The following is a 13,841-nucleotide window of genomic DNA, read 5'->3' on the forward strand; positions in this document are numbered from 1 at the left end:
TAAATTAGATTAATGTGTCCATTAGGACATACAGTCAAGCTGAAAAGTGTGCACACCCCTTTCACCTTCTCATTTTTTGTCACATTCTACACAATGACAAAGTAAAAGCAGGTTTTTAGACATTTGTGCTAATTTATTAAAAATCTAAATGTCAAATATCATATGTACACAAGTGTACACACCCTTTGATATGACACCCAAACGTGAGCTGAGGTGCATTTTGTTTTCACTGATACTGCCTGAGATGTTTCTACAATTTAACTGGAGTCCACCTGTGGTAAATTCAATTGATTAGACATGATTGGGATTGCCAACACCTGCTTATATAAGGTCCCACAGTTGACAGTGCGTATCAGAGCAAACTCCAAGCCATGGGGTCAAAGGAATTATCTGCAGACCTCAGAAACAGGATTGTGTCAAGGCATAGATCTGGAGAAGGGTACAGAAAAATTGCTGCAGCTTTACAGGTCCCAAAGAGCACAGTGGTCACCATCATTCGTACATGGAAGAAGTTTGGAACCACCAAAAATCTTCCACATGTTCTCAGATGGTAACCTGTGTATCATAGGCGTTCTCGATATATCGAATTTGGTCATTTTCAACACTGTGTGAATATGTAGATATTTGCGATATACTGCCCAGCCCTAGTTTGCAGCTAGGATAAAGCAATGTGATTTTCTGCAGGACTATAAACCAGAGGAGGACCCTACAGTCTTTCACTCTGAGAAGACAGGCCGAGGTCCACTAGGCCCCGACTGGAAGGTGAGAGACAATTACATTTCCACATGTTACATAAAAAGGTCTTCATCACAACACACATGATCCAACATTGTGAGATCCACATGTTTTTGTTTTTTATGAGATGACAGGTTACAGTCACTTACAACGTTAGGGAAAAATTGTTGTACGTTCAAGTTCACTCTATATGACCACTGTATAAGAGTATTGTTACATCACCCTCACATTGACCTGAGGTTCATACGGTTCAGATATGTGATGCTGTCTCACAACTTCGAATCTTAACAATGCTATACAGACATTATTGATTATTTTTGAGGGGGGAGAGATGTAATGGATTGGCTCTCTTCTTTTGGGTATTCCTGCCTTGCACCCATAGTTTCCTAGTGGAACTGGTCCCCCAGCAACCTTGACCAGGATAGGGGGTGGTTATGCCATATAAAAAAAAGAGTATTTATATATTTATACGTACTCACTTTCTTACCCGCTTATCCAGTTAGGGTCGCGGGGAGGTGCTGGAACCTATCCCAGTTTTTCAATGGGCGCAAGGCACACAGTAACACCCTGGACGGGGTGCCAGTCCTTCGCAGGGCAGACACACATACACACACCCAGTGTCTCCAATTAACCTGACTGCATGTTTTTGGACTGTGGGAGGAAACCGGAGCTCCCGGAGGAAACCCACACAGACACAGGGAGAACATGCAAACTTCACACCGAAAGGACTCGGACCGCCCCGCCTGGGGATCGAACCCAGGACCTTCTTGCTGTGAGGCAACAGTGCTAGCCACCGTGCCGCCTTATATATATACAGTGTATCACAAAAGTGAGTACACCCCTCACATTTCTGCAGATATTTAAGTATATATTTTCATGGGACAACACTGACAAAATGACACTTTGACACAATGAAAAGTAGTCTGTGTGCAGCTTATATAACAGTGTAAATTTATTCTTCTCTCAAAATAACTCAATATACAGCCATTAATGTCTAAACCACCGGCAACAAAAGTGAGTACACCCCTAAGAGACTACACCCCTAAATGTCCAAATTGAGCACTGCTTGTCATTTTCCCTCCAAAATGTCATGTGATTTGTTAGTGTTACTAGGTCTCAGGTGTGCATAGGGAGCAGGTGTGTTCAATTTAGTAGTACTGCTCTCACACTCTCTCATACTGGTCACTGAAAGTTCCAACATGGCACCTCATGGCAAAGAACTCTCTGAGGATCTTAAAAGACGAATTGTTGCGCTACATGAAGATGGCCAAGGCTACAAGAAGATTGCCAACACCCTGAAACTGAGCTGCAGCACAGTGGCCAAGATCATCCAGCGTTTTAAAAGAGCAGGGTCCACTCAAAACAGACCTCGCGTTTGTCGTCCAAAGAAGCTGAGTGCACGTGCTCAGCGTCACATCCAACTGCTGTCTTTGAAAGATAGGCGCAGGAGTGCTGTCAGCATTGCTGCAGAGATTGAAAAGGTGGGGGGTCAGCCTGTCAGTGCTCAGACCATACGCCGCACACTACATCAAATTGGTCTGCATGGCTGTCACCCCAGAAGGAAGCCTCTTATGAAGTCTCTACACAAGAAAGCCCGCAAACAGTTTGCTGAAGACATGTCAACAAAGGACATGGATTACTGGAACCATGTCCTATGGTCTGATGAGACCAAGATTAATTTGTTTGGTTCAGATGGTCTCAAGCATGTGTGGCGGCAATCAGGTGAGGAGTACAAAGATAAGTGTGTCATGCCTACAGTCAAGCATGGTGGTGGGAATGCCATGGTCTGGGGCTGCATGGGTGCAGCAGGTGTTGGGGAGTTACATTTCATTGAGGGACACATGAACTCCAATATGTACTGTGAAATACTGAAGCAGAGCATGATCCCCTCCCTCCGGAAACTGGGTCGCAGGGCAGTGTTCCAGCATGATAATGACCCCAAACACACCTCTAAGACGACCACTGCTTTATTGAAGAGGCTGAGGGTAAAGGTGATGGACTGGCCAAGCATGTCTCCAGACCTAAACCCAATAGAACATCTTTGGGGCATCCTCAAGCGGAAGGTGGAGGAGTGCAAAGTCTCGAATATCCGCCAGCTCCGTGATGTCGTCATGGAGGAGTGGAAAAGCATTCCAGTGGCAACCTGTGAAGCTCTGGTAAACTCCATGCCCAGGAGAGTTAAGGCAGTTCTGGGAAATAATGGTGGCCACACAAAATATTGACACTTCAGGAACTTTCACTAAGGGGTGTACTCACTTTTGTTGCCGGTGGTTTAGACATTAATGGCTGTATATTGAGTTATTTTGAGGGAAGAATAAATTTACACTGTTATATAAGCTGCACACAGACTACTTTTCATTGTGTCAAAGTGTCATTTTGTCAGTGTTGTCCCATGAAAAGATATACTTAAATATCTGCAGAAATGTGAGGGGTGTACTCACTTTTGTGATACACTGTATATATATATATATATATATATATATATATATATATATATATACAGGGGTTGGACAAAATAACTGAAACACCTGGTTTTAGACCACAATAATTTATTAGTATGGTGTAGGGCCTCCTTTTGCGGCCAATACAGCGTCAATTCATCTTGGAAATGACATATACAAGTCCTGCACAGTGGTCAGAGGGATTTTAAGCCATTCTTCTTGCAGGATAGTGGCCAGGTCACTACGGGATGCTGGTGGAGGAAAACGTTTCCTGACTCGCTTCTCCAAAACACCCCAAAGTGGCTCAATAATATTTAGATCTGGTGACTGTGCAGGCCATGGGAGATGTTCAACTTCACTTTCATGTTCATCAAACCAATCTTTCACCAGTCTTGCTGTGTGTATTGGTGCATTGTCATCCTGATACACGGCACCGCCATTGGATGCACATGGTCCTCCAGAATGGTTCGGTAGTCCTTGGCAGTGACGCGCCCATCTAGCACAAGTATTGGGCCAAGGGAATGCCATGATATGGCAGCCCAAACCATCACTGATCCACCCCCATGCTTCACTCTGGACATGCAACAGTCTGGGTGGTACGCTTCTTTGGGGCTTCTCCACACCGTAACTCTCCCGGATGTGGGGAAAACAGTAAAGGTGGACTCATCAGAGAACAATACATGTTTCACATTGTCCACAGCCCAAGATTTGCGCTCCTTGCACCATTGAAACCGACGTTTGGCATTGGCACGAGTGACCAAAGGTTTGGCTATAGCAGCCCGGCCGTGTATATCGACCCTGTGGAGCTCCCGACGGACAGTTCTGGTGGAAACAGGAGAGTTGAGGTGCACATTTAATTCTGCCGTGATTTGGGCAGCCGTGGTTTTATGTTTTTTGGATACAATCCGGGTTAGCACCCGAACATCCCTTTCAGACAGCTTCCTCTTGCGTCCACAGTTAATCCTGTTGGATGTGGTTTGTCCTTCTTGGTGGTATGCTGACATTACCCTGGATACCGTGGCTCTTGATACATCACAAAGACTTGCTGTCTTGGTCACAGATGTGCCAGCAAGACGTGCACCAACAATTTGTCCTCTTTTGAACTCTGGTATGTCACCCATAATGTTGTGTGCATTGCAATATTTTGAGCAAAACTGTGCTCTTACCCTGCTAATTGAACCTTCACACTCTGCTCTTACTGGTGCAATGTGCAATTAATGAAGATTGGCCACCAGACTGGTCCAATTTAGCCATGAAACCTCCCACACTAAAATGACAGGTGTTTCAGTTTCATTGTCCAACCCCTGTATATATATATATATATATATATATATATATATATATATATATATATATATATATATATATATATATATATATATATATATATACACACCGATCAGCCATAACATTAAAACCACCTTCTTGTTTCTACACTCACTGTCCATTTAATCAGCTCCACTTACCATATAGGAGCACTTTGTCGTTCTACAATTACTGACTGTAGTCCATCTTTTTCTCTGCATGCTTTGTTAGCCCCCTTTCATGCTGTTCTTCAATGGTCAGGACTCTCCCAGGACCACTACAGGGTATTATTCAGGTGGTGGGTCATTCTCAGCACTGCAGTGACAATGACATGGTGGTGGTGTGTTAGTATGTGTTGTGCTGGTATGAGTGGATCAGACACAGCAGTGTCCCTGCTGGACTACCAACCAAAAATATCCAGCCAACAGCGCCCTGTGGGCAGCATCCTGTGACCACTGATGAAGGTCTAAAAGATGAACAACTCGAACAGCAGCAATAGATGAGCGATCGTCTCTGACTTTACATCTACAAGGTGGACCAACTAGGTAGGAGTGAACAGTGAGTGGACACGGTATTTAAAAACTCCAGCAGCGCTGCTGTGTCTGATCCACTCATACCAGCACAACACACACTAACACACCACCACCATGTCATTGAATGCAGTGCTGAGATTGATCCACTACCAAAATAATACCTATTGAAGAACAGCATGAAAGGGGGCTAACAAAGCGTGCAGAGAAACAGATGGACTACAGTCAGTAATTGTAGAACTACAAAGTGCTTCTATATGGTAAGCGGAGCTGATAAAATGGACAGTGAGTGTAGAAACAATGAGGTGGTTTTAATGTTATGGCTGATCAGTGTATCTGTTGCATTCAACACACTACTTTTCTGTGGTGAATATTCTTTGCTTTTTGCTTCTCAACAGGGAGAACTCGCTGCTAAAGCAGATGCTCCGCGAATGTGCGCATACAAACTCGTCACTGTGAAGTTCAAGTGGTGGGGCCTTCAAAGCAAAGTAGAGCAATTCATCCATAAAGTAAATATGCACATTTTCCCTCTTTGAACTGAAAGTGTAGACTTTGAAGTTTGTAGATTTTGAGCTTAATAGCTTTGTTTTGCGACTCCGTCTGCAGCAAGAAAAAAGAATTTTCACCAACTTCCACCGGCAGCTTTTCTGCTGGATCGACAGATGGGTGGAGCTCACCATGGAGGACATCCGAAGAATGGAGGCTGAGACACAGAAGGAGCTGGAGGAGGTGAGACCTACGTACAAAACGACGTTCGCATATTAAGCATCCTGCGAAAAGAGGAAGTTTATTGATTCTGTTGGAATTGTACACCATTACGTTACATTACGTGAGTGCGGGCACTTATGTGGGTGACTTGCACATGGTTAGTCCTAGTGTGGAATTACTGCAGCTGGTTTTCACATCAACAAAACTCCGTCGGCTGCAACCACTGCTAATGCGTTCAAGAACCAGACTTGGGGTGGCCTGACTCGACTGCTTATTAAGGCCTGATGGTACATGTAGTCTGTGGTTAAGGTGGCTAATTAGGCCTTTGAAAACGAGCATCCAGAGTGCATGGCCCAGGTCAGTCAGGGATATATAATCCTTGTTTCTACACTCACTGTCCATTTTGTCAGCTCCACTTATCATATAGGAGCACTTTGGAGTTCTACAATTACTGACTGTAGTCCATCTGTTTCTCTACACACCTTTTTAGCCTGCTTTCAGCCTGTTCTCAATGGTCAGGACCCCCACAGGACCACTCTAGTGCAGGTATTATTTAGGTGGTGGATCATTCTCAGCACTGCCGTGACACTGACATGGTGGTGGTGTGTTAGTGTGTGTTGTGCTGGTATGAGTGGATCAGACACAGCAGCGCTGCTGGAGTTTTTAAACACCGTGTCCACTCACTGTCCACTCTGTTAGACACTCCTACCTAGTTGGTCCACCTTGTAGGTGTAAAATGAGAGACGATCGCTCAGCTATTGCTGCTGTTCGAGTTGGTCATCTTCTAGACCTTCATCAGTGGTCACAGGAGGCTGTCCACGGGGTGCTGTTGGCTGGATATTTTTGGTTGGTGGACTATTCTCAGTCCAGCAGTGACAGTGAGGTGTTTAAAAACTCCATCAGTGCTGCTGTGTTTCATCCACTCGTACCAGCGCAACACACACTAACACACCACCACCATGTCAGTGTCAGTGCAGTGCTGAGAATGATCCACCACCCAAATAATACCTACTAGTATTATGGGACTGGGAGAGTCCTGACCATTAAAGAACAGCATAACAGGAGGCTAACGAAGCATGCAGAGAAACAGATGGACTACAGTCAGTAATTGTAGAACTACAAAGTGCTCCTATATGGTAAGTGAAGCCAATAAAATTGACTGAGTGTAGAAACAAGGAGGTCGACCCAAACAGAGGACAGGACATTTTGAAAAAACCTTACTCATATGGTCAGCAGGATTGTTAATTAACTTGATGGCACATAATAATACTAATGACAAATAAAATTAGTTTTTAACCTAGGCCAGTGTGTAATTTTTTTTAGTCATTACAGGTTTGCAACCATGGTGACGTTAGTTTAAGTGGACAGAGAAGCAAGCAAAACCTGCCATTTGTATTAATAGTAATAGTTATGATTAATAGTAAGGCAACAATTAAGATACTATTAAAAAAAATGCTTGTAAGATTTAGAGGTGGTCTCCGACTGAAGGGTCGCAGTCAAGCAGCGAAGAAACAACAGCACTGATGATAAATGAAAAAACAGGGATGCACTAATGACCGATTTCCACCCCCGTGTTATCACAAGTCCTTACCATGCTGAGAGAAAACCTGAGAAAAGGGGCACATTCACGCTTAAGGACTTACAGATTTCCAAAGTATTGTTTTTCTTTCCTGCTCGTCACTGGCCACTCTGTACCGTGCTCTATTTTCAGAGTGTTATTGTTGAACGAGGCCCAGCTCAGAGGAAGGCTAGTAGTTGGCCCCGCTTCTTCCTGTCAGCCTGTTAGAAACGCGATCCAGCCGTGTGGCCCCTCCAAAGCCTGACGCACTCTGTGATCATTTTCAAGCGCCCAGCCAAAGAAAACCACAGACTTTCCACTCCCTGGGAAATATTGATCAGTACTCTTTCTTCCAAGGGCTCGAGGCGTAGCCTGGTATTAGCTGAACTTTCGGTATTAAGAGCAGTAGTATGCCAAACGTAATATGTAATATTGATTCATATCATCAGCTTTCACTCTCATTAGCCTTATTCATTTGTTATTTAGGTGTATAAGTTGGAAATGTTGTTCTTTTCTTCTGTAAATGTGGCGAATATGATGGAACATAGATTTTTTTTTCTGCAATACCTCTGCCAAGCTTAAACTGTGCTTATTTTCCCTAATATTATTATATACTGTTTGTTTTGGCTTTTTTACCCAGGCTTTTCCAAACCTCGTTTAAGCATTTGATCATAATTATGACGCCGCACATAAGCGCTTCTACTTTCTCTAAACCTGGCCGAGGACCATCAACTCTCCGTTACCCTTTTTCCACCGGCGCGGCTCCGGTTCCCGAACTTGATTTTGAACCGGTTCCGCGTGTTTCCACCGAAGAAAAAAAAAAAAAAAAAGGGTCCAGACAGCGAACTAGCGGGCCAATCTGGCACCACAGAATACTTGGTTTTTCAGCGCGAACCGTGACGTCACCTGTGGGCGTGTCATGTTGTACGGCATAGCGACAGCGACAATGGCATCAGCTGGTTTTTTGTATGGAGCTTAAAGTTCACCTGATTACATTTTGCTGCTGATATTTTCAAAGCGCCTTTAAAAAGGTGAATCGTGTGATAAAAGTGACCCGGACAGCAGTGTTAATTTTGACAGCAAATTTTGATTTGGTTTTAGTCATAGTCTTTTGACTACAGTGTAATTTAGTTTTAGTCATAATTTAGTAATTTGAATTGTTTTAGTTAGAGATGGACCGATCAGGTTTTTTGGCATCGATCGTGATCTCCGATCTCCTTTCAGGGCAATCGGCCGATAGTCGATTTCGATCGGGCGCAAAATCAGCAGTAAATAATAAAGTAACCAAACAATTATTTTTTTCACCCACAGGAGACATATCTTATTAGTCTAACTGACCACACACACACACACGCATGTTTAATGTTATCCAGTTTAGTCTGAAAAAAACTTAAAAAGAGCCTCACAGTGAAGATAAACCGAAAGCAACAGCGTGTGTGTGTTTCTTTAAAAAAACGCTTTGTTCACAGTGTCGCTTTAAATGATTCTGATACAGGAGTCGAATGTGACGCGTAAGTTTCTCTCTCCGTTTTTACTGTTATTAATAAATGCTGTGGTTTTAAATAAACACCAGCTACTACAGAACATTTTGTGTGACTGTCTTACATTAAAAAGCTTCATTAAAAAGCTTAATTAAACCGCTATTACCACAGAGCGGTCACCGAGTCAGACTCGTTCCGTCTGTGGAGCTAAAAGTTCTGATTACCCTAAAAGTTCAGCAGATGATCCTGAACTAACGAATTTGGTAATGAATAAACTTTTGCCTCTGATTGGCTCTGTAACGTTTTCTGTTCTCATTTACATCAAAAGCAAGAACCGCTTACGAGTTACCAAACTGAACACGAGTTTGAATAATGTGCTGATAGAATCGGGTCAGATGTGACCGGGTTGTATTATCTTTTTAAAGTAAATATTTCAGTCAGCAAAATTACATCGTATGTATGATGCACAACGTTAATTCTGTTATTTTAGGTCGTGAAGAGCTTTCATGATGGTTTCTGTATGATGGTTGATGAATGGTGATGTGATGGTTCGTGTTTTGTAGCGCAAAGTCTGGATCAATTCACTGAGCTGTTAAGCTTAACATGATCTTTATATATCAAGTGATCGGATCGGCTACATTTGGGAAATATCGTCCGATCGTCGATAGCATATTTTGATTGAAAATCGGCCGATATCGATTTAATGTCGATCGATCGCCCCATCTCTAGTTTTAGTTTTAGTCTAGTTTTAGTTGACTTATTATCCTAAGAATATAGTCGACTAAATGTACTGTCGATTCAGTCGACTAAAATATAAAGGGTGTAAAATGTAAATGCTTTTTCATCAGTTCCCTTGAATTATTTAAGTCACAAAATGAAAAATTTTTAACCAGTTATGGAATATTATTAATGTTTGAATGTGCAATACACACAAAAACAGATTTAACTTATTTCAAACATCTTTATTTAACTGACCTTGCTTATTGAGCATAACAATAACAAAATATTAATGACCAGTAGGCCTGCTCTGCCTGAAAAGTATATGCATTGTTCATAACAAATTGCATATTACAGTACATTCTTTATAAAACTTGGTACCGTTAAAGCAGCTGTGACATTATGTTGCCATTATACTGCCAGCAGTGCCAGATGTCGTTCCAGATTTGTTGTGTTTTTACCTGAAATTGTCGTCCCACATGGTTTACACATCGTCTTGTTTTTCACGACGTCAAATGAGAAATGTGTCCATATATCGACTCTCCTCTTTCTCCCTGTTGACATTGTGGAGTTAATCTAGTTCCATGAGTAAAGAAAGTTCACAGGCTAGTCTGGTCTTCCCGGGTTTAGATCAAATTTGTGCAAGTGTGGTCTTATCTCAGTACTGCAAAAGAGATTAGTACTGATTGGATGGCTACCCGGTTTGTCCCGCCTCTCCACATACGCTAAAGTTGTTATGATTGGATCTCTTCCTAACTTGTCCCTACCTTCCACAAAACTAAATCAGTTCTGATTGGATGTCGTCCCTGCCAAACATTTTCGTCTCGTTTTTCTTCGTTGACGAAAGTGTCGATTCATTTCGTCATAGTTTTTATCCTTTTCTGTAGTTTTTATTTAGTTATCGTCTCGTTGTTGTCATGAAAAAATTAACAAAACGAAATTAACACTGCCGGACAGAGCGAAAAACGCTTAATGTGAAAAATAAAGCGTAAAGCTACATAAACACCACACAGGAAGTGAATCCAGCTAAACACAGATACATGTTGTATTTTAGAGTGGATTTGATGGTTATTTCACACAGATTAATGTTCATGTTGTGGAACTTTAGTGATGTTTTATGGCTCGAGCAGATCGGCTATTTGCGCCGAGGGTCGCGGTGAAACCGAAGCGCAAAACGCTTCTCACGTCGATGAACTAAAGAAAACAACAACTGCGACAAACACGCTTTCATCTTCTTATCACCGACAGCTGATCGACGCTTTTTTACATAAAAACGAACATCTGTAACAGCAGCACAAATGCTCGCACGTAATCTACACGCTCCGCCACGATATTACTACTCTTAACTTTCATTAAGTAACGCCCATCGTTGATGACGCAGGCTTGGTTCTCAAAATCTGGTGGAAACGCGCATCGGTTCTCTACAGAACACCAAGGTTCTAAGAAACCCGAACAGGCCACTCAGGTGGCGCAGCGGTAAAAAGAAACGCGCTGCAACCAGGGCTGGATTCTGAGAAGCGTCGTATCGAATCCAGCCTTGCTTTACCGGTTCGAAGCTGAGTGGCTATATGAGCAACGATTGGCCGGTTGCTCATGTGGGGGGTGGGACAAAGAACCGGATGTGGGCCTCTCTCTGTCAGAATGCGATTGCGTTCTCTGCCGGCTGATTGGAGGCGCTTACACAGAGATGGGAGGGGGTGCCCTTAGGGTGTGTCTCTCCGCATGCAACGCTAGGTGGCGCCAAACTCGTCAATGTGTGGGTGGCAAAGATGCATCTGGCTGCTGCTCGTGTTTCGGAGGGGATACGGGTTAGTTTCAATCACCTCCGTCAGGGCAGGGTTCGGCATAGACAGAGAGGAAGCACGATGCTAATTGAACAATTGGATGCGCTAAAAGGGGAGAAAAAGGGGTAAAAATTTAAAAAAAAATAAAAAAAATAAAATAAAAAAAAAAGAAACCCGAACAGAACCGGTTCAAGAACCATGTTTTTTTTTTTTTTTTTTTTTGTGGAAAAGGGGTATGTGTGCTTTTTCTTCCAGTCATGACGTGCCATAGCTGTTGGTTTCTCTCCCCACCAGGAGTGCTAAAGAAGCACAAGCGTGTCTTAACTGAATTCTTTTTTTTTTGTATTCAGATGCGCAGTAAGGGCACAGTAAGAGGCACAACAGCGAAAGACGATTAGGTCCCGGTCTTCTCATAGACACACAGGTGGAGCGACATCCGTAAGTTGGACTCGCGGGACGCACAGGACCGGCGTCGCGCGTCCTCGCGTCGTTCGCATTCACTCCTTGCACTTTCCTCCCAGCGCTGTCTCTGTTTAGGTTCACCGCCATCGACAAATAAGAATAAATGATGGAACCCATTTCCAACGTGGGTGTTGTTAGAAAGGCTTGTGTAAAGTCGGTTAGAGCGATGATTATTTCACAGGGAACGCTCAGGCCAGCCAGCCATCTTGGGGTGCCTGCCAGAGCAGAAAGAACCTGCACCACCCAGCATGACAAATCAGAAACAGAGGGCTGAGCTCATCTAAACATCGTGGTTCCAGTCTTTTCAAAGGAGGTCCAGGGAAAAAAAAATTCTAGCTCTATCAGGGAAATGGAGTTTGATCTAGAAAGCGTCACACTGCTTATGCTTTCATGCAGAACCTAAATAAGGACCCTTAATCTGACTATTGGTCATCCTTGTGTTCAATTTTGTCATCAGTTTTTGCCCTGAACATTAGGTATAAGTAGGGTAAAGTTCAGCACAGCCAAATTTAACTGTTGATACTACACTTACCAAGCACTTTATTAGGCACACCTATCTGGTACATACACCGATCAGCCATAACATCCTTGTTTCTACACACATTGTCCATTTTATCGGCTTTACTTACCATATAGAAGCACTTTGTAGTTCTACAATTACTGACTGTAGTCCATCTGTTTCTCTGCATGCTTTGTTAGCCCCTTTACAGGGGTTGGACAAAATAACTGAAACACCTGTCATTTTAGTGTGGGAGGTTTCATGGCTAAATTGGACCAGTCTGGTGGCCAATCTTCATTAATTGCACATTGCACCAGTAAGAGCAGAGTGTGAAGGTTCAATTAGCAGGGTAAGAGCACAGTTGTGCTCAAAATATTGCAATGCACACAACATTATGGGTGACATACCAGAGTTCAAAAGAGGACAAATTGTTGGTGCACGTCTTGCTGGCGCATCTGTGACCAACACAGCAAGTCTTTGTGATGTATCAAGAGCCACGGTATCCAGGGTAATGTCAGCATACCACCAAAAAGGACAAACCACATCCGACAGGATTAACTGTGGACGCAAGAGGAAGCTGTCTGAAAGGGATGTTCGGGTGCTAACCCGGATTGTATCCAAAAAACATAAAACCACGGCTGCCCAAATCACGGCAGAATTAAATGTGCACCTCAACTCTCCTGTTTCCACCAGAACTGTCCGTCGGGAGCTCCACAGGGTCAATATACACGGCCGGGCTGCTATAGCCAAACCTTTGGTCACTCGTGCCAATGCCAAACGTCGGTTTCAATGGTGCAAGGAGCGCAAATCTTGGGCTGTGGACAATGTGAAACATGTATTGTTCTCTGATGAGTCCACCTTTACTGTTTTCCCCACATCCGGGAGAGTTACGGTGTGGAGAAGCCCCAAAGAAGCGTACCACCCAGACTGTTGCATACCCAGAGTGAAGCATGGGGGTGGATCAGTGATGGTTTGGGCTGCCATATCATGGCATTCCCATGGCCCAATACTTGTGCTAGATGGGCGCGTCACTGCCAAGGACTACCGAACCATTCTGGAGGACCATGTGCATCCAATGGCGGTGCCGTGTATCAGGATGCCAATGCACCAATACACACAGCAAGACTGGTGAAAGATTGGTTTGATGAACATGAAAGTGAAGTTGAACATCTCCCATGGCCTGCACAGTCACCAGATCTAAATATTATTGAGCCACTTTGGGGTGTTTTGGAGAAGCGAGTCAGGAAACGTATTCCTCCACCAGCATCACGTAATGACCTGGCCACTATCCTGCAAGAAGAATGGCTTAAAATCCCTCTGACCACTGTGCAGGACTTGTATATGTCATTTCCAAGACGAATTGACGCTGTATTGGCCGCAAAAGGAGGCCCTACACCATACTAATAAATTATTGTGGTCTAAAACCAGGTGTTTCAGTTATTTTGTCCAACCCCTGTATATGCTGTTCTTCAATGGTCAGGACCATTATTTAGGTGGTGGATCATTTTCAGCACTGCAGTGACACTGACATGGTGGTGGTGTGTTAGTGTGTGTTGTGCTGGTATGAGTGGATCAGACACAGCAGCGCTGCTGGAGTTTTTAAATACCGTGTCCACTCACT

At 43.5% G+C, this 13,841-nt stretch overlaps 1 protein-coding gene across 1 annotated transcript in view; it reads left to right on the plus strand.

The window, feature by feature from the left end:
- pitpnb (phosphatidylinositol transfer protein, beta) overlaps positions 1–13,841 on the plus strand; it is a 39,467-nt gene that overhangs the window by 20,149 nt on the left and 5,477 nt on the right. The window contains exons 8-11 of the mRNA XM_063013682.1: positions 685–762; positions 5,410–5,520; positions 5,618–5,740; positions 11,610–11,697. Of these exons, the coding sequence (XP_062869752.1) occupies positions 685–762; positions 5,410–5,520; positions 5,618–5,740; positions 11,610–11,657 (360 nt within the window). The 3' untranslated portion in view covers positions 11,658–11,697. The remainder of the gene's footprint in view (positions 1–684; positions 763–5,409; positions 5,521–5,617; positions 5,741–11,609; positions 11,698–13,841) is intronic.

This window comes from Trichomycterus rosablanca, chromosome 18 (genome assembly GCF_030014385.1).
Source record: "Trichomycterus rosablanca isolate fTriRos1 chromosome 18, fTriRos1.hap1, whole genome shotgun sequence".
Taxonomy (NCBI): Eukaryota; Metazoa; Chordata; class Actinopteri; order Siluriformes; family Trichomycteridae; genus Trichomycterus; species Trichomycterus rosablanca.